Consider the following 21,405-nt stretch of genomic DNA (forward strand, 5'->3'; position numbering starts at 1 on the left):
AATAGCAAAGAGAAAAGTCAGGATTGTGGGTACAAGTCATTCATATTTATACAATAAATTATAGGCTATTCTTTTTTGTTTCTTTGTTTGGGGACTATGGGTATCATAGAATGGGGGCAAAGAAATGGGAAGGAAAAACCGAGGAAGTGGTTGTGGCTGGGTTGTTGGAACACTTCTCAAATTGCATAAGTGAAAAGGTTTGAAAAACTTTACTCTGTGCTAACCTTTAAATCTTGGCTCCCTCACAGCTCCTGGAAGAGATCAATCAGGTCAGTTTTCCCTTTTCTCTGTTCCTCCTGGTCTCTGGGCATTGGTCCTCCCAGCCAGCACTGCCTGTACCCATAAATGAGGCCTGTGGTGATGTGCCAACATCAGTGGTATTGCTACTCCGAGGTCACACCTGTTGCATTAGTGGGTGAGCAGACTCTCCTCTGACTTCTCCAGTCTTCAGTTCTTTCCCTATTACTGAATGCCACAGTGCGGAGGGGAAGGAAATATTTGCAGAAGGAAAGGCAGAGGCAGGAGGCTGATATTGAGAGAAACTCAAATCTGATCTCCTCTATTCCCTAAGACCCCTCTGTATGTCCAAGCTGGTGCCACTATCAAAGAACATAGAAATATCTCCTATTCACAGTGGAAAATGCTAGAGCCAAATCTTTATACATCTCCAAAAGAAGCTCATGTCACTACACTGTTTCAATTTCTGGTCCCATTGGTTAGTTGCAATTATATATACAAATATGATTATGCAAGCAGTCCATGCCCCTTTGTTCAAATTTTTTATATCCTGTATCAATTACTGATTATACTCACCTTAGGCGGAGAGTAGAAAAATGTTGCCTTCCCCATAGACTCTCAAATTAAGCGAAGTTTAAAAGAATTGTAAGTGAAACAAATCTTGTTCATTAGATATTAATAACCAAGTAGGTACTGGTTTTTCAGAGTCTAGAAACTGCTTCTGAGGTATATACATCCCAGGCTGACTTTTACCTTGACAGGAAGGTATAGGACAAGAGCACTTCAGAATCAACCCACCTTCAGAGGCCCTCACAATGTTTGCCTAACTACAAATCATGTCTCCTGAACTTTTCTGAGCCCATACCAGGAACCTGAGACCTATCCCGCATGACACCTACCCACCCACTGCTACTAGGCAAAAAATGACAAAGAACAGATTCTGTCCCAGGCAGTTCCCCAAGTTGTGTCTGCTCCATTTCCAGCCCTAGTCCTAATAGGAATTAGCCCAGAAAAACTCCTAGTTGCAGCTGGGCCCTTCCTTACGCCCCACCCACCTCTCATTCACCTTTACCTGCCTTCGTCTTTCCATTTCCTATTCAGGAGTAACTCCAAAAGCTTTTCTTCTCCTCAATCCTCCATGGTCTACAAACTTCAAAAATGACAGAGTGACTCTCACATGCAGAGATTCCCTTTCTCCAGCCCAAGGAGACATATCTTGGTATCATGATGATCATTTGTTGGATAATAAATCTGAACAGATCCAAATACACGAGACTGGATATTACAAATGCAAGACTCGAAGATCCTCTCCCAGTGACCCCGTACATATGGATTTTTTATCTGGTGAGGAAAGAAAGGAGGGAGTCTCTGAAATTAAACCACTGGGCAGCATGTCTAAGGGCTATGTTAATGCAGGGAGCCTAGGCAGGGCTGTAAACAGGCATGAGGATATTTGATGTATTGACCCCAGTGGGGAAAATAAGGAGATAGGACAGCAACAGAATGCTGCCTTGTCCATCCTCTCCATCCAGAGAAGTATTGGTAAGTATTGGTAAGAAGTATTGGTAAGTATTGGTAAGTATGGGGGAAGTCACCAGGAAAAAGGGACTTGGGTCTGAAGAAATGTATGGTATAAAACTTCTCTTTTAACAATATGTATGAGGATTTCTTAAGGATATTTTCTGGAAATTAGTTCATTATCCTAGGACAAGGGAGAACTGGGTTTTGGGATCATGTGGAAATGTTGATGGAGGACAGTTGTAGGTATGTATAGGACTGCAGCTCTTTCTTCATGGGCAGAAATGAGAGTTTGAAGAAACAAGCATCAGGAAATAAATTGATTGCATTCCTCCACTCTTTGCAGACAGACTGATCATCCAGGCTCCACACCCTGTCTTTGAAGGAGATGATGTTGTTCTGAGATGCCAGGGGAAAGAAGCAACAAGTGAAACAGTTTTATACAAAAATAAAAAAGAAATTAGGAAGAGTTCTATATCAAACTTCACACTAAATTCAGTCTCCAGGGACAATGGCAAATATCATTGTACTGCTTCTAGGAAAAGGTTTTGGGGAATGAAGAGAGACATTTCAAAACCTCTAACAATTCAAGTTCAAGGTAATGGATGCCCTCCTGTGGGTAATACGACTTGGCAGGGAAACTGTGTGAGGATTTAGGGAGGGGCTCATCAGTGGGGATTTCATGAAAATCCTCCAGTCATGGGAGGGAGATGGGAAGTGGTTCCACCTACTTGGGTCTCTGTGTTCCGATAGCTGGTGCTGAAAGCACACGTGCATCTTTCCAGGAGCCCTGAGCCTCACTACCTTGGGAACTGTGTTTGTTCTTCTCTCTAGAGCTGTTTGCCCCTCCTGTGCTGACAGCCAGACCCTCCCAGCCCATAGAGGGGAGACCGGTGACTCTGAAATGTGAGACTTGGCTCCCTCCACAGCGGTCATACATTCAGCTTCAATTCTGCTTCTTCAGAGAAGAGCAGGCCTTGGGATCAGGCTGGAGCAGCTCCCCAGAGCTCAATTTACCTACCATGTGGAGTGAAGACTCAGGGTCTTACTGGTGCCAGGCAGAGACAGTGACTCACCATGTCAGGAAAAGAAGCTTGAGATCCCAGATACATGTGCAGAGTGAGTGTCTGTGGGGCTGCACTTCCAGAGTCAGAGCTGGGGAGAGGAGAGGAGACCAATGACATTTCCTGCTCCCTAGGACACTGAACATAACAGAGAGGAGAATTTCAGCTGTCCTGGTATCCTTCTCTCTTCAGGTTCAACACTGGCCTAATGTCCCTAGAACATTCTCTTCCATCTAACTCAGTTAATAACAGTTATTGATCAGTTACTGGGTCCCCAACCCTGTGGGGAGGGTGGTTACAGAGACTTACAGGATATGTTCTCTCAAGAGTCAACAGATAGGGCTTCCCTGGTGGCACAGTGGTTGAGAGTCCGCCTGCCGATGCAGGGGACATGGGTTCGTGCCCCGGTCCAGGAAGATCCCACATGCCGTGGAGCGGCTGGGCCCGTGAGCCATGGCCGCTGAGCCTGCGCATCCGGAGCCTGTGCTCCACGACAGGAGAGGCCATAACAGTGAGAGGCCCGCGTAGCGCAAAAAAAAAAAAAAGTCAACAGACACAGATGACCACATGCAGTCTTTAGAGGTCCCTATGCTGCTTCCGTTTGTTGACCTAAACATATTCCAAAATAAAAGTGGAAGACAAACATGAACTGGAATAATCAGAAAAGAATGTGGGAAGATGGAGGTGAGACTGGAGAAGAGTCTTGAAGGATAGGAAAGGGGTTTGAATTTCAGGATAGAAGTAATATTCTCAGGGTTCACTCTTATTTTGTGATCCATCAGCTCACCAAAGATTCCTTAGATATAAATGTAAATAAAATGTGACTGCAGTCAGCATTAGGTTTAAGAAGATCAGAAGCCTAGTCCCCACATTCCCCAAGAATGGGAACTGTTGTATGTGGTGGGAGGGGTGTTTCTGCCTTTATAATAACATGCACAATTAATTCCTTATTGCCCACTTTGGACCCCTGCTTATTGTACCTGCTGCTATGGGCTTGTTCGTGACAGAACCAGCCTTCTCCTTGACCCTGAAGTTTCTGCCATGAGAACCCTCATGTGTCATCTTGTGTCCTCCCAGGAGTCCCTGTGTCTGATGTAAATCTAGAGATCCGGCCCCCCGAGGGGCAGCTGATTGAAGGAGAAAATCTGCTCCTTATCTGCTCAGTAGCCAAGGGTACAGGGACTGTCACATTCTCCTGGCACAGAGAGGGCACAGTGAGAAGTTTGGGAACAAAGACCCAGCGTTCCTTGTCGGCAGAGCTGCAGATACTCACTGTGAAGGAGCATGATGCTGGGAGATACTACTGTGCAGCTGACAACATTCACGGTCCCATCCTCAGTAAACTGATTAAAGTCACACTGAGAAGTAAGTTCCCGATTCCTTCTATTCAGCCTCGGTTCACAAGCCAGGGTTTAGGCGTTCTATCAGCCATGAGGCTCTTTGGAAGAAGGCAAAGGAACAGAGTTGTGAAGATTTAGAAGCTAACCAAGGAATGGCAAAGATGACAAAAGTTGAAGATATTTTACTTGTGGAGAGGACCGTGGTGATGAAAACAAAATTATTTAGGATTACTCTTCATGGTTCAAGAGATATATCTATATTTAAGTTTCTTGAGTGGGGTTATGAGTCTGTCACAGCATCAGAGTCCTCTGACAGTCTACTATCTCTCTCAGTTCCAGTGTCTCGCCCTGTTCTCACTCTCAGGGCTCCTGGGGCCCAGGTTGTGGTGGGGGACGTGATGGAGCTTCACTGTGAGGCCTGGAGAGGCTCTCCCCCGATCCTGTACCGATTTTATCATGATGGTGTCAGCCTGGGGAGCAGCTCAGTTCCCTCTGGAAGAGCATTCTTCAAATTCTCTCTGACTGCAGAACATTCTGGAAACTACTCCTGTGAGGCTGACAATGGCCTGGGGGTCCAGCTCAGTGACAGAGTGACTCTCAGTGTCACAGGTTAGTAGGGGTGCCTGCAGCAATTACAGCCCAGAATAGACTGTGTCTTCTCTTTTGGGCTACTTGCTGGTGTGACATTCCAGCAGACTCCCCACTTTTTCTTCCTCTACCTGAGAGTCCTGGGACTCTTTCTTCTGACTCTACATTCAGGAACTTAGGCCATTCCTAATGGTTTTTCTGCATTTATCAAGATGGTCATATGATTTTTATTTTTTATTTTATTGATGTGATGTACCATGTTGATTGATTTGCAAATGTTGAACTACTCTTGCATACATGGAGTAAATCCCACGTGATCATGGTGTATGATCCTTTTAAAGTACTGTTGTATTCGGTTTGTTAATATTCTGTTGAGGATTTTTGCATCTATGTTACCTGAGATATTGGCCTGTAATTTTCTTTTTTGTGTGTTGTCTTTGGTTTTGGTGTCAGGGTGATGTTAGCCTTGTAAAATAAGTTAGGAAGTATTCCCTTCTCTTCAGGTTTTTTGAATATTTTGAGAAAGATAGGATTTACAGCACCTTTGAATGTTTGGTAGAATTCACCTGTGAAGTTATCTGGTCCTGTACTTTTATTCTTGGGAGGTTTTTGATTTCTATTTCAGTCTCTTTCCTAGTGATTGGTCATTCAGATTTTATTTTTTTATGATTCAGTCTCAGAAGGTTGTGTGATTCTAAGAATTTGCCCATTTATTCTAGGTTGCTCAATTTGTTGGCATATAACTGTCCACAATATTCTTGTATAATCCTGTGTATTTCTGGGCATTCATTGTTATAGCTCCTCTTTCGTTTCTGATTTTATTTATCAGAGCCTTCTCTCATTTTTCTTAGTGAGTCTAGCTAAAGGTTTGGCAATTTTGTCCATCTTTTAAAAGAATCAGGTCTTAGTGTTTATCAATATTTTCTATTTTCTTTTTAGTGTATATTTCATTTCTCTTTGAATCTTTATCATTTCCTTCCTCCTACTGACTTTTGGCTTCATTTGTTCTTCTTTTTCTAGTTCCTTTATGTGCAAAGTTAAATTTTGGTATGTCATATTTTCATTTTCATTTGTCTTCAGGTATTTTTTCAATTCACCTTTGATTTCTTGTTTGACCCAATAGTTGTTTAGCAGCTTGTTGTTTAGTCTCCACATATTTGTGATTTTCCAGCTTTCTTCTTGTGGTTGATCTCTAGTTTCATACCATTGTGAACAGGCAAGATGGTTGATATGATTTCAATCTTCTTAAATTCATTGAGACTTGTTTTGTATTCCAACATATGGTCTATTCTTGAGAAAGTTTCATGAGCACTTAAGAAGTATGTGTATTTACTGCATTTGGATGGAATGTTCTGTATAAATTTATCAAGTCCATCTGGTCTAATGTATCTTTTAAGGCTGCTGTTTCCTTGTTGACTTTCTTTCTGTATGATCTATCCATTAATAGTGGGGTGTTACAGTTCCCTACTATTATTGTGTTGCTGTCAATGTCTCCCTTTAGGTCTGTTAATAATTGCTTTGTATATTTTGGTGCTCCTATGTTACGTGCATATATATTTATCACTATTACGTCTTCTTGATGAATTGTCCCCTTTATCACAATTAATGTCCATTTTTGTCCTTTGTTATCTTTTTTGGCTTGAGGTCTATTTCTTCTGATATGAGCATGGCTGTACCCACTTTTTTTTTTTTTTTTTTGGCTGCCATATGCATGGAGTATCATCTTCCATCCTTTCACTATGAGCCTATGTTTGTCTTTAAAGGTAATGTGAGTTTCTTGGAGACAGCATAGAATTGGGTCTTATTTTTTACTCCATCTAGCCACTCTATGTCTTTTGATTGGTGAATTCAACCCATTTACATTTAAGGTTATTATTGATAAAGGAGAATTTAGTATTGCCATTTTACCTTTCATTTTCAGGTTGCTCTATATCTCCATTTTTTTCTTCCCCTTAAGTTTCTGCCTGCCATTTTGGTTTTGTGGTTTTTTATGATATTTTTCTCAGTTTCCCTTTTTTCATGTTTTGTATCTCTGTTCTAGACTTATATTTTGTGGTTACACTGCACTAGGAGAGGTCTTGCATAAGACCTCTCCTAGATAAAATAGTCTGTTTTCTGCTGATGGAATCTTATCTTCATTTACCTATATGGGTTCCATCCTTTTCCTCTTCCCCTTTTATGTTTTTATTGTCTCAAATTATCTCTTTTTGTATTGTGAGTTTTATACCAAATTGAAGTAGCTATAGTTATTTTTCTGGCTTCCCCCCTTTTACCTTTATGCTATAATAAAGTGTTTAAAACCTATTCTGATAAAGAGCTGCAATTTTCTGATTCTGTCTATTTCAGTTTCCTCAAAGTTTTGTATACTTTTGCCTTTTTGTTTTTTGTAGAAGAGCTTCTTTCAACAATTCTTGTAAGCAGAACCAGTGTTGATGTATTCCCTCAGCTTTCATTCATATGGGAAAGTCTTTGTTTCTCCTTCATATCTGAATAATAACTTTGCTGGAAAAAATATTCTTGGGTGACACTTTTTATCTCTCAGTATTTTGAGAATGTCATTCCATACCCTCTTGTCCTGTAGAATTTCTGTTGAGAAACCTGATGTTAGGCTCATGGAGATTCTTTTGTAGGTTACCATCCTTTTTTCCCCCAGACTGCCTTAAAATTCTTTCTTTGTGATTGACTTTTGACAATTTTAATATAACATGTCTTGTAAAAGGTATTTTTGCTTTGAAGTAATTAAGTGTTCTCTTAGCTTCATGGATTTGTATATCCAGTTTCTTTCCTAGGTTTGGGAAGTTCTCAGCTATTATTTATTTAAATATACTCTCTGTTCGCCTCTCCCTGTTTTCTCCTGGGACACCCCTTATACTAATGTTGCCTTTCCTAAAAGAGTCAGATAGGTCTTGGAGAATTCCCTCATTTTAAAATTATCTTATTTATCTCTCCTCTTATACTTGTATCATGTCTAGATTTCTATCTTGAGATCGCTAATTCTCTCTTTCATATAGTCTGATCTATTTCTAGTGCTTTCCAAGGCATTCTTCTCAACATTTATTCAGTTCTTCAATTCCAGAATTCCTGTTTGGCTCTTTTTTAGAGTTTTAATATCTCTGGTAAAGTATTTCTTTTGTTCATTAATTTTATTTCTGAGCTCATTAATCTGGCTTTCTGAGTGTTCTTGTAGCTTGTTGAGTTTCTGAATGACAACTATTTTGACTTTCTTTGAATTCTTTCTCAGTTAGATCACAATATTTCATGACTGTAAGTTTGGTTTCTGGAGAATTGCCAGTTTCTTTTTGTGGTACAGTGTTACTGTGATTCTTCATGGTACTTGATGGGTAGTTTCTCTGCTGGTGCACTTGATGTGGTGACAGTTAGATATCAGAGGCCTTTCTTTTGTTTTCCAGTAGATGGTGGTATGGCATAAGTTTTTGGTTTCTCTTACCTAAGCTGCCTCTGGCTATGTTTGAGAGTAGTCACTTTCCATCCTCCCCTCTCTCTATAAGAAGTGTGGCTCTATTATCACTTCCTGTGCCTCCGGAGTTACTGCTGCTTTGCTCCTGAAGTGTTGCTGTTATCATCACCTGGTGCCCCAGGATGGTGGGCTGTTCTCTCGTGTCTGGGATCCCTTGAGTCATAGGCTCCACCAATGCAGGCAAAGCAAGGGGGTAGGGTGGGAGCTAGGGTCAGGCTGGCACCTATACCCTTTCTGATGTCATAAGGTTTGTGGACTCTGCCATTGTGGGTTGAGGGGCAGGGGCTGGCGTCATGGGGCACTCATTAAAAAAATGAGTAAAGGACTTGAATAGACATTTCTCCAAAGAAGACATATAAATGGCTATTAGATACATGAAAAAAATGCTCAACATCACTCATTATTAGGGAAATGCAAACCAAAACTACAATGAAATACCACCTCATACTCATTAGGATGGGTACTATAAAAATAATAGAAAATAACAAGTGTTGGCTAGGATGTGGAGAAATTGGAATCCTTGTGTAATGTTGGTAGGAATGTAAAATGATGAAATCATTATTGAGAACACTATGGAGGCTCCTCGGAAAATTAAAAATAGAGCTACCATATGATACAGAAATTCCACTTCTGGGTATACATCCCCCAACGCTGAAAATATATTCTCAAAAAGATATTTGTACACGCGTGTACAGAGCAACATTATTCATAATAGCTAAAACATGGAAACAACCCAGTCCGTTTATCTGTTGATAACCCAATATCCATTATCAATAGATAAATGGATAAGCAAAGTGTGGTATGCACATAATATGAAATATTACTCAGACTTAAAAAGAAAGAAAATTATGCTACAACCTGGATGAATCTTGAGGTCATTATGCTAAGTGAAACAAACCAGTCAATAAAAGACAAATACTGTATGATCCCACTTATATAAGATGTTTAGGTTAGTCAAAATCATAGAAACAGAAAGTAGCCTGGTGCTTGTCACGGGGTGGGGAAATGGAGTATAGGGAGTTATTGTTTAACGGGTATAGAATTTCACTTTTACAAGGTAAAAAGTTATGGAGATGGATGGTGGTATTGGTTTCACAATGTCATGAAATTATTTAATACCACTTAACTGTACACTTAAAAAGTTTATGATGGAAAATGTTAAGTTATGAGCATTTTACAGCAATAAAAATTGGATAAAAATATATGAGGTGGTGACATGGGTGGAAAGGCACACTGAGATGTGCAAAGAATGTATAAAGCCTTACCCCTGAGACTCTTCGCATTTGGCCCAGGTCACTATATATTGTAAAGGATGTACAGAAGGGTGAATTATTCCCATTCAATGGATTGTCTCCATGTTCCCTCCCCTTTAGCCAATCTCAGATGCAAAGCAAAGCTTAAGATCCTTACCAAACTTCTCTTGCCAATGAAGCACACAGCTTATATCTAAAGCACTGCACACAGATTGGCTCATCCAGGTTCCCTCACAACTTAGCAGAATCAGCAATCTCACAGTTCACATTAATTAATTATTGATTAATAATTCCATATATTAATTAAAAACATAGTGATTTTCTGTTTTTCCTGGCTGTCCTATTTCTATAATCACAAAGTAAAATGGAAATCATATTGTTATTGCTGTGTCTGGATATTTTGGGGCCAATCTGGATCAATTTTGTCATCCACTCATTCACGAATTGTTGATGAACTATTACATGCCAAGACAAAGTTCCAGCAGCCGGAAATACAAAAATGAACAAACAGATATGTCCTCATCCTTATGAAACGTACATTCTATTAGAGGAATCAGATATACAACAATGATAGATGATAGATAGATAAATAAGAGAGAGATACATAGATACATAGATTGATAGATGTTAGTGTTAATGCTATGCAGAAAAATAAAGCAAGGTAACTGGGTAAAAGGTAATGAGGTCCTACTTCAGATAGGTGTGGAAGTCTAGGTTTAAAGCTAAGTCTCAGGAGTCAATCAATGATATGGAGAAACAAACCTTGCTTTTAGTTATTATTTCTATCAGTAATAGTAGCTAACATTTATCGAGCATTTTACATACATGATTCTTATTACCATAGCTTGTGATATAATTATTATTAACTCCATTTTACGAAGGAATAAACTGAGACTTGGAGCTAGTAAAAAGTTTTTAAAACATCAAGATCACAGGGCTAATAAAGAGCAGAGACGGGATTTAAACTCAGGTTTTCCTGAATCCCAGGTCTATGTTCCTACTACTAAACTAAACTAAATATTTCCTTTATTAACTTATCTTGTACACATACTTAATTAAAGCTGCTCATGAACTATGTTGCTTCCCTCAGTTCCAGTGTCTCATCCTGTCTTCACCTTCCACCCTGCTGGGGCCCAGGCTATGGTGGGAGATGTGTTAGAGCTTCGCTGTGAGGCCCAAAGAGGCTCTACCCCGATCCTGTACTGGTTTTATCACAAGAATGTCACCCTGGGGAACACCTCGGACCCCTTTGGAGGAGGAACATCCTTCAACCTCACTCTGATGGCAGAGCATTCTGGGAACTTCTCTTGTGGGGCTGACAATGGCCTGGGGGTCCAGCGCAGTGAGATGGTGACACTCAGCGTCACAGGTGGGTTGGTGGTACCTGGGCTATAGGTTACATTTATAAGCAATAAAATATTTCTCCAATAGACTGTAGAAATTCTCCCAGTGTCAAAGAGTTATTAACATGAAAACAAGGCTTGAAGTTTCTGGAGACTGGTACTGATTTCATGGGGGTGAGGGAGGGAAAAGGAATACATTTTAATGTTAGATTCTGGCAATCACTCTCATGTGCTATTATTTTGAAAATTACGAATTATACTGTAAATGATTCAAATTGAGAAATCAGAACCTGGCAAAACCTGTCCTAATATATAGCTAGCCCCCACATACATGTTTTTTGTCTAGATAAAAAAATATTTGGCCCTGAACTCAAGTATAGGTCTCTTTACTTAGGGCCTTCCAGTAACAAAATAACGCTTATCACCAAGGGGGTCACTGCAGGACTGCTAAGTATCCTTGGCCTTGCTGCTACTGCTGCTCTGGTGTGTTACTTCAGGACCCAAAGGAATTCAGGTGAGTGACTATATCTTACTCTTTGATGTTGTGACTTTTGCCATTGCTGTAATAACTTGGACTTGTGTAGTACATCCTATAAAGGTCAATTATCCCTTTCTAAGTACTAAGCCCTCAGTTCTAATCACTGCCACAGAGTGGCAGTGACAAAAAGGTACAACAAATTTCTTAATGAAGTTACTACTCCATGTATTTAATTTGAGATTTAAATCAGAGAACAGAGTTTAGCTTCCATTTAAAAATTAGAAAGTTAAGTATTTACTGTTCCAACCCCAGTCCAAAGCTTACTGAAAACAAAAAGAAGGAAAAACAAAGTCCTCCACTTGTCACAACAACAAAAATAGACAATAGCCATAAGTACAAACCATAAACTCTGAGATATATTTGAAAAGCATATAAAGACAGTGATATTTGTTAGTAGATAAAATTAATAGATATTATGAGAATGAAATTAAAATTTTAATTTCTGATTGTTGCTAGTATATAGAAATTCAGTTGATTTTTGTACATTGATCTCATATCCTGCAACCTTGCTAAACACACTTATTAATTCTAGTATTAGTTTTGTAGGTTCCATCAGATTTTTCTGCATAGATGATCAAGTCATCTGGGAATAAAGATAATTTTACTCCTTACTTTCCAATCTGGATTCCTTTTATTTCTTTTTCTTGCCTTAATGGACTGGCTAGAACCTCCTGTACAATGTTGAATAGAAGTGTTGAGAATAGACCTACTTGTCTTGTTCTTGAACTTAAAGGGGGGAAAGTGTTTGGACTTTCACCACTGCATATGATAATATTAGCTGTGGATTTCTTGTAGCTGCTGTTTATTAGGCTGAAGAACTCTCTACTAATTGTAATTTGCTGACAGTTTTTACAGAAGAAATGACAAATGTTTTTTCTACATTGATTGAGATGATCATATGATTTTATTTTCTAGTCTAGTGATACAGGTTTTGGATTTTGAATGTTGAACTGGCTTTGCATTTCTGGGGTCAACCTCACTTGCTTATAATTTTTGAATTTGATTTGCTAAAATCTTTAAGAACGTTTGCACCTATGTTCATAAGGGATATTGATTTGGTAGTTTTATTTTCTTGTCATTTCTTTTTCTGGCTTGATGTCTAGGTAATACCCACTTAGTTATCACTTCCAGAATTCTTCATTCCTTTTTGTATATACATACATCCATATGGTATCATTCTCTCTCAGTTTGAAGGACTTCTTTTTAACATTTCTTGTACTATGGGTTTGTTTGTGAACTTGATTGACAGTGTTGCTGAAGTCTTCTATATCCTTTCTGATTTTCTTTTTACTTGATCTATCAGTTATTGAGAGAAGGGTATTGAAATCTTCAACAATATTTGTAAATGTTTCCATTTCTTCTTGCAATTCTATCACATGTTCTTCATGTATTTTGAAACTTTATTATTAGGTGCACAAATATTTATCATTGTTATGTGTTTTTGATGAAATGACCACATTATCCTTATGACCTTTTTATTCCTGTAGCATCATTTACTCTGAAATATTCTTTGACATTAATATATTAATATAAATAATGTTAGCATGATATTTCTTTTTTCTACCCTTTTAACTTATTTGTGCCTCTATTTTTTTTATTTTTGCGGTACGCAGGCCTCTCACTGTTGTGGCCTCTCCCGTTGTGGAGCACAAGCTCCAGATGCGCAGGCTCAGCGGCCATGGCTCATGGGCCCAGCCGTTCCGCAGCATGTGGGATCTTCCCAGACCAGAGCACGAACCCGTGTCTCCTGCATTGGCAGGCGGACTCTCAACCACTGCGCCACCAGGGAAGCCCTGTGCCTCTATATTTAAAGTGTATTTTTATAGATAGCATATAGTTAACTTGGATTTTTTTAATCTAATATGGCAGTCTCTACCCTTTAATTTTAAAAATTTAGACCATTTAGATTAATGTGATTATTGATAGGGTTAGGTCCCTAAATCTATTATTTTGCTATTTGTTTTCTATTTGTCTCATCTGTTCTTTGTTTTCCGTTTCCTTTTTTTTCTACCCTCTTTTGGACCACTTGAGTATTTTTTATGATTCCATTTTATTTCCTTTTTTGGCTTATTATCTATATAACTCATTGCTTTGTTATTTTAGTGGTTGTTTTAGAGTGTATGGTATACATATCTAACTTATCACAGTCTACTTTCAAGTGACATTTTATCACTTCATGTATAGCATAAGAATCTTACCATTGTGTACTCCATTTCTCCCCTGCCTGTTACATTGCTATTAATTTTGTAAACAACTATCTTTTAAAGAAGTTTACATATAATTTTAAAATATTATACATTTACTTATAAAGTTACCACTTCCAATGTTCTTCATTCCTTTTTGTATATCCATATGTTCATCTGGTATCATTTTCTTTCCACCTAAAAGATTTCTTTTAACATTTCTTGTAGTATGGGTCTGCTGGTGGTGAATTATTTCAGCTTCTGTATGTCTGTAAAAGTCTCTGTTTTGCATTCATTTGTGAAATATATTTTTACTTGCATAGAATTCTGGGTTGAAAATTTTGTTTTCTTTCAATATTTTAAAGATGCTGTACTGTCTTCCTGTGTGCATGGTTTCTAACAAGAAATCTGTCATAATCCTTGCCTTTTTCTTATGTGATTGCTTTTATTTTTCTCTCTGAATGTTTTTTCATGGATCAGAAATCTTTGAGTGCATAGACTGTTTTATTCAGTGCTTTGGGTGCTTATAAGGTTTCAAGACTTTATATCTGGAATTACTAATCCTTTACTTTCTGTCTTTCTCTGTGGTGTAACATGAACTCTCTTTTTCTGTCAGACCAAATGGTTCTGTTTTCCTTTTTCAGGGCTCATATTGAAAATCAAGCAAATAAACAAATAATTGGGTCTCAATTTAATGAAAGCTTTACATACTTTCCTTAATGATAGTGGTTAAGCATTGTCTTCTGACTTCCACTTTCAGGTCAATCAATGAGCATCCATCCTTCCTCTTCTTTGTATAAAAAATGGCATCATCATTTTATGACTGATATTTAAAGCTACTTAATAGTTTCTTAAATAATATTACATATACAATTATGTGTGTAGCACTAACCCTGATAGTACTCATCATAAAATCTGTCATTCATGTAGAGTCTATTATATGCAATTTTATAGTGTCTAATTCTCTCAGTTTTTCAGTATGTACATTTCACTTCAATTAAACCAATATCATTATAACCATATTAAAGATGAAGAAATGAAGATTTGGAGAAGTTAGACACCTTTCCAAATTCATGTGTATCTACTAAGAGTCAGAGTTAGGTCTTAACTGGGGTCTCCCTAGCCCTTGAGTCCATATACTCTCCATTACATCTTGGTGACTTGTAAAAGGCTGGTTGTACCTCCTACTTTAAAAATTACTTTTCTATCTCATTACCTATCTGGATGTCATTTATTAATCAGTAACATACTAGAAGTGCAGACATTAGAACCTCAGTATTGCAGTTGATAATATTAAAAAAACAGGTTGCTCAGTCAGTACAACACCAAATAACACAAGGGAAGGAAAGATTACCAATCATTATTTAATGTGATCCATGAGGGCAGAAACCCAGGAGATTCTGTCCTCTACATCTAAGGGAAATGTTTTTTTAAATAGCAAACTCAACTAAGGAATTCTGACAGTGTCAATCAGAGGATCTCTGCCTTTCACATCTCAAAATCTTGTCTACTGTACTTCCCTCATAGCAAAGTCTTCCTTCTCATTATTGACCAGTCTTCTCAGGGAAGAGCTCAGGCCTTTCAAATTCATCTAAAAGTGAAGGACTCTGCTCCTTAAGCCTGAGTGTTTCCTCCAAGTTACCTAAGGGAGTGATATATTTATTGACTCTATAACTGCTTGGAATTAAATTCCAGTAATGTAACTCTCCAAACTCCAGTCTCCTTAGCTGTATAATGGTCATAATAATAGTATATACCTTTTAGGTGCTATGAGACAATCTATGTAAACTGCTTAGCACAGTGCCTGGCCCATATATCTTTAGTGAATACTAGCTTATATTATAAATAGCCACCTTCTGGGTCTGTTTTCCTTTATGCAGATGAAGAGATAATCTGACTCTCAGATGCATCCTGGGACTTAGTTAACCTGCTTACAAGTAAGGGTATTAGTTGTTGATTGATATGGTTACAATGGCCCTGAGGAGAGAGATACAGGCCAGGATCACACTTACACACCTCTAGTTTAACTCAGGACACCTGGTTCCCAAAGATGGGGTTTGTAGGCATTAATCAGTCATTTTCCATGAGAGGTAAGGCTGAATATGTTTACTTTGGGAAATAACTTGTGTCCTCTAAGCCCAGTGAGACAGATATAGAGCCACAGATAAGTAGGCAAAGGGCAGAGATGGGAAACTGGGAGGAGGCTGTACTGGGCAGGCCAGAAAGATTTCAATATTTTTGTGTTGATGGAAAGCTGGCATATTTTCAAGGCTGATGGAGTAGGCTTCCAAATTAGGTTTACATGTAGTCACCTATTAAAAAATTGTCAACTTGTTTTTCTTTTAGTCCTCATAGTACATAGTTTAATTTGTTCAGTCGTTTAACAAATCTTTACTAAATATTTTCAAACTTCTAGGCACTGGAAATAGAAAAATAATTAAGACAAGTTTTGCGCCTTCAAGTAACACACCTTTTCACGAAGGAGAGAGTTAGAGGCAAACACAGAAATAGATAATTAAAATACAATATAGTAATTTTAATATTGCAGGGTTCTATGTGCATGGATATAGGTCACTTAATCCAGCCTGTTGGCATCAGGGAAAGCTCTGGAGGAGGAAAGATAAATTGGTATTAGCCAGGTGAAAGCGAAGGAAAGAAGGGGTATGGAGAAAACAATATGCACCCAATGTTGTTGAAATGGATTTGCAAGGTCAGAGATAAAGAAAGGTCTGGGCTTATTCTGGTAGTCCTATTGAGTCATACTTGTGTAACAAGTATTAATTTTAACCCCCCTCTAGGCCTCAGTCTCCTTGTCTCTACCTCATAGGGCTGCAGTGAGAATAGAGAAGTGGGAGTATGGGAAGCACTTGATCTAGAGTTAAATATTAAGTTGTCTCTCTTCTGCTACTTCGTCACAACTACTTAGAGTTCATGCTGCTATTACTGATTGAATGATTGAGAATAAGTGTGATTCTGTGCAAATGTCTCTCCAGACCCCACCTTCTTTATCTATAACATGACATAAGGGGTGGAGCCGGATGTTCTCAAAGGTTTGCCATAGCTGAAATCTAGACTGAATTTGATTTCTGGGAAAGGATATTCTAACATAGAGCACATTGTCCACAGAGATCACTTATCATCAATGTTCCTTTTTTTGTTTTTCAGGAGGACTTTCCACCACTGGAACACCTAGGTGAGGTCTCTGCTTCTTGTGCTGTCAGCATTTTCATTTTATTTATGCTCACAAGATAGAACATGGAATTATGTACATTAAAAATATTTTACTCATTTCCTATTAAAATTTCAAATTCTTATGAAATAAAAAATGTGATTAAGAAGGCCACTTTTGATCATAGTTGTGAATAATACTCACTTATACCTACTTATACACAGAAATAATGTTATTTACTATCCATGGTTAATTTATCTCCTTCCTTAAGTGTGCGCCAGTAGAGAATTGATCACTGATGTCTTAATGATATCATCTTTCATAAGGCTACATTTATTCACTCCCTTATCACTCATTTCCCCACTCATACACTCATTCAGGAAACAATTATTGAATGCTGGCAATGTTCAACTCACAATATTAACTGCAGAAGGAAATGAAATTGGAAAAAAATACTTTTCCTGAAAAGCCTTCATAATATTTTACAGGAAAGGTAGATCATTGTAATATGAGGTAGAAAACTGAAAGGAACCTAAAAAAGGACAAAGGTCAACTTCTGTGGAATGCAGAAGCCTTTGTGTACCAATGTTGAAACATTTAAACTTTTGAAAGTAATAAAAAATAGGCAAACACAAGTGTTTACTCTGTCAAAGGGACCTTGAACTATGTAGCCTTTGTCCTCTGACCTTGCCTCAGCTGGCCTTCTCTGTGATGCTGCCCTGGCTCTGTCTTGTGCCATACTTCTGACGTTTTCTCAAAAGAAGCATGAAGACTCAGAGTAGCAGCCATGATATTTTCACATGAACCACGCTGAGCTCTTCCTGGATATTGATTTTCCTGAGATTCTGTGTAATCCACAAATAATTTTCTCCTTTTTGTCTCTCTCCCCTTCTGTCACAGTTACAGTCCCAAGGAGTTTAAGGAACCTTCTAGAACCTCCCACACAGACCCCCAAGAACCCACTTACTCTGAACCACCAGACCCAATGGAACAGCAGCCAGTGTACAGCAATGGTGAGAACTTCCTAAGGAACAGAGGGCTCCAGGGAGGAACCAGGGAGGGAAGAGAGATTGAGCAACAGTCCATGGTTCAGTCATATTCAATATAAAAATGTCATTTCTGTCACTATGTCAAGGTTAGAAGGTGGTTATAAACTTGGTGACTGGGAAGAAGAGTTTATAGTGTGAGCTCTTGACTGCAGCCAACTGTGATCTATTGTTTTGCAGTGGATCTTGGTGAGAGCAACCTGGTTTATTCCCAGATCTGCAGCATCCAAGATACAAAAGAAAATTCAGGTGAGACACAAGTAGAGGTAAGGTGGCAGTGTTTTATCAAATCCAGCAAGGGGTTTTTGATCAAAGAGTCATCTCAATATGAATCCAACATGAGAGGCATTAACTGCTCCTCTTATATTACCAATCCTATAATCATATCCATTCCCTCTTACCTGTCTACACTGCCACAATTACCCCATAAACTCTTTAAGGACAGACACCTTATTTCTTTGCTAATATATCAGTAGCATATAGTGTTATGCTTAGAAAATGATAGGCCCCCTCAAATTTTTCTTTAATGAATGAATGAACATAGGCATAATAAATGAACAATAAATGAACATAATAAATGAACAAAGGCATAATAAATTAAGTCTTTAATTATCTAATGTGTAGACAATTGTAATTCTCTTAACTGGTCTCTTTATTTCTAATCTCATTCTCCTTCCAACCTTGTAACGACCTGTTTCCAGTGTGATCCCTCTGAGATGCACAATTGATCACATCATTGTCTAGGTTAACTGCCCTCAGTGATTCTCCATTTTAAAGCATGACCCTTGCCTTCCCCTGTGATTTTGTCCCTCCTCTAAGCTCTGCCTTATGTCCTTACTTTAGCCATATTGAACTCTTAACATTTCTTTGATCAAACTGGGTGGTTTTGTGCTTTGGTGCTCGTGCTTCTTATTTGTCTTGTAATGTTCTTGCCTCTAGTTTGTCTGTGACCCTTGCTCACATTTCAAGAAATAATTCAGTTATCATCGTGAAACTCAGTAATTCCCACCAGCCCTCCCTATCTCCTAACCTGAGAGGAACTGATTACCCTTTGTGGCAACAGCATAGTTTAATATGTATTTTTATCTTGGTGCTCATAATACTTCTTGCATTTGTTTCCATGTCTGTTTCTCTATTTCTCTCCTTAAAAATGATAAGATTCTTAATTGTATGGACTGAGTTTATGTCATTTTTGCCACTTTATGGCTTACCAATGCTTAATAGAAGGTCATTGTTCACTGAATGCTTATTGGCTGAATAACTAAATGAAAGAGATCCAAAGAATCCCTTGGAAGGTTAGGAGAAATACACACACTGAATTTTCTCAATGTTAGCACTGCGTATCTTTGGCTTACTGGGCATTTTCTGTTTGGCCTTAGAATGCCAAGTCCCTATTGGAGCTGCCTCCTCCAATTTCTCTGTGCAAAGTGAAGTGAATCATATTTACTTCCTTCTCCCAGATGATCAATGTAGCCATAGAGGCCCTAAATAGTAGTAGGGAGGTGGAAATAACAGAGTTGCTCTGCTGGGGTTGTGATGAGCTGTGGAAAAAGGAAGATATTTTCAAGAAAGTCATTCTGGGCATTTTATGGGCAGAGGAAAGGCTTTATTGTTTGTGTGAGGATGAGATTCTTGCTCTGTGAGGGCTTTGGAAGAATTCAGCAGAGGAGACAGGAAATGAGTCAGCAGAGGAAAGATTGGCTTGGAATGCACTGTGAGTAGGTTGTAAGTTACAATGTATTACCCACAGTTTAATACTTTTCTTTCCTCTTCCCATTCAACAGCAAATTCACCAAAGAAACACTGGGAGGATAAGGTGGGTCATATTTCCTGGCTTGCTTTCCCCTCTGCTCTTCCTCACCTACATTTAGGTACTTACTCTCTGTGTTTTGTTTTTTTTTTCCACTAGGAGCCTGTAGTCATCTATTCAGAGTTGAAGAAGGCACATCTAGATGATTCTGCAGGGCTGGCCATCAATCAAGACAGGGACCTTGAAGATGCTGCAGAAAACTATGAGAATGTCCCATGTGCACTGTCAGCCATAGACCACTAGCTCTGTACCCATAGTGGCTCACAGAGACCCTGAGAAGCAGCCTGTGTCATTATCTCTGTTATCTCCAGCCATGCTACCTCTTTCCCTCCAGGGCTCAGCATCCCAAGAGGCTGGGCTATAGGGGACATCAGGCTGGGTGAAAGCTCTGCCAACTTCCTCTGTGCCTGAGTCTGTGTATTATCTAGGAACATAGTGATCAGCATTTGAGTAAATTCTGCATTCCTTTCACAGTAGAGACACATGTGAAGGCAGGGCAGTTGGGCCTTCAGCTCCCGGGCCTGTTGATGAGAAAGGAGAAATGGTCTAGCCAGGATCATGAGGATGCAATCGTGACCGGTTGATCTAAGTGGGATCAAAATCTTTTTATGTACTATCTCTACATAAACAGTTTGTTCTAAACATCTTGTTTCCATTTTTGTGGGGTTGATAGTGGCATGGCTGATGTTCTGTTGTACATGCTTTGTTCCAGCTACCAAATTGGAAACAACCAAAAAGCTTTGTTCTATCCACGTATATACTATTTCTTCATGAACTATACATCAGTATTAAGATTTTTTAAAATAACACATTCTATTTAATGGGAGAGAGCTTCCAAATTGTCTGATTAGATAGTATAATGGACTGAATTGTATTCTCTCAAAATTCAATGTGACTATACTTGGAGATAGGACCTTTAAGGAGATAATTATGGTTAAATGAGGTCATAAGGGTGGCCCCTAATTGAATTGGACTGGTGTCTTTCTAAGAAGAAGAGGAGACACCAGAGCCCTCTCTATCTTTCTTCATGCACACAGAGGAAAGGCCATGTGAAGACACAGCAAGACAGATATCTGCAAAGCCTGAAAGTGGCAGGAAGAGAGGTCTCGCCAGAAACCAACTCTGCCAGCACCTTGATCTTGGACTTCTAGAACTGTGAGAAAATAGATATCTGATGTTTAAGCCACCTAGTCTGTGGTATTTTGTTATGGCAGCCAGAGCAGACTAACACAAATTTATACATAGATACATAGATGACAAATGATTGATGACGATGATGATGATGATAGATAGATAGATAAAGATAGATGCAGGTATATGACACACACACACATACACACCCCAGCCCACACAGAATTTGTAGTCTTCAAGATACTTCATCTCTCATAAGATCAAACATTCCTCCTACAAGTTGCAGCTCAGTTTTACTGTTTAATTATTCAACATCCACTATTTGATGGCTACAGAAGCATCAACATCAATCTTGGAAGGTCAGTAGAGCCAATGATTTACATGACTCAGATGGTAAAGCTTAGTGTCACTCAGGAGCCCTCATGACCTGAGCTGGCATTGGGTGTAGAGATGCAAGGCAATTAGTAGGCTCAAAGGAAGACATCCCCTTCCATTGCTCAGTGACTCCTAATCAATTCCTCAATTGACTGACAGATATTGGGTGTCTACCAATGAAGAAAAAACATTTTTTTAAGTATGCCAGCAAAAATGTCAGAAGCAGTTTTATTCATAAGTTCTGCTGAGGCAGAAAAGGAATAATTGAAATTGTTAGCCTCTATCACCTAGTGTTACACTGAACTGTTTTAGCTTTGAAAACAATAGACCTT

At 38.7% G+C, this 21,405-nt stretch overlaps 1 protein-coding gene across 1 annotated transcript; it reads left to right on the forward strand.

Moving 5' to 3' along the window:
* Nucleotides 1-345: 345 nt before the first annotated feature.
* FCRL3 (Fc receptor like 3) lies at nucleotides 346-19,810 on the forward strand. Its single transcript, XM_030842054.2, has 13 exons — nucleotides 346-415; nucleotides 1,339-1,581; nucleotides 2,102-2,353; nucleotides 2,590-2,874; nucleotides 3,897-4,184; nucleotides 4,493-4,768; nucleotides 10,569-10,847; nucleotides 11,216-11,335; nucleotides 16,708-16,735; nucleotides 17,612-17,724; nucleotides 17,938-18,006; nucleotides 19,542-19,573; nucleotides 19,667-19,810. Exons 1-13 carry the CDS (start codon nucleotides 346-348, stop codon nucleotides 19,808-19,810), a joined length of 2,199 nt encoding a protein of 732 aa, XP_030697914.1.
* Nucleotides 19,811-21,405: the final 1,595 nt, after the last annotated feature.

This window comes from Globicephala melas, chromosome 1 (genome assembly GCF_963455315.2).
Source record: "Globicephala melas chromosome 1, mGloMel1.2, whole genome shotgun sequence".
NCBI classification, from domain to species: Eukaryota; Metazoa; Chordata; class Mammalia; order Artiodactyla; family Delphinidae; genus Globicephala; species Globicephala melas.

Bases quoted from the DNA above. Each gene is read 5' to 3' on its own strand.
- FCRL3 (XM_030842054.2), top strand. From the start codon at position 346: ATGAGGCCTGTGGTGATGTGCCAACATCAGTGGTATTGCTACTCCGAG. The intron at 1,582-2,101 runs GTGAGGAAAGAA...CACTCTTTGCAG, and splicing joins ACATATGGATTTTTTATCTG to ACAGACTGATCATCCAGGCT. The intron at 18,007-19,541 runs GTGAGACACAAG...CCCATTCAACAG, and splicing joins AGATACAAAAGAAAATTCAG to CAAATTCACCAAAGAAACAC.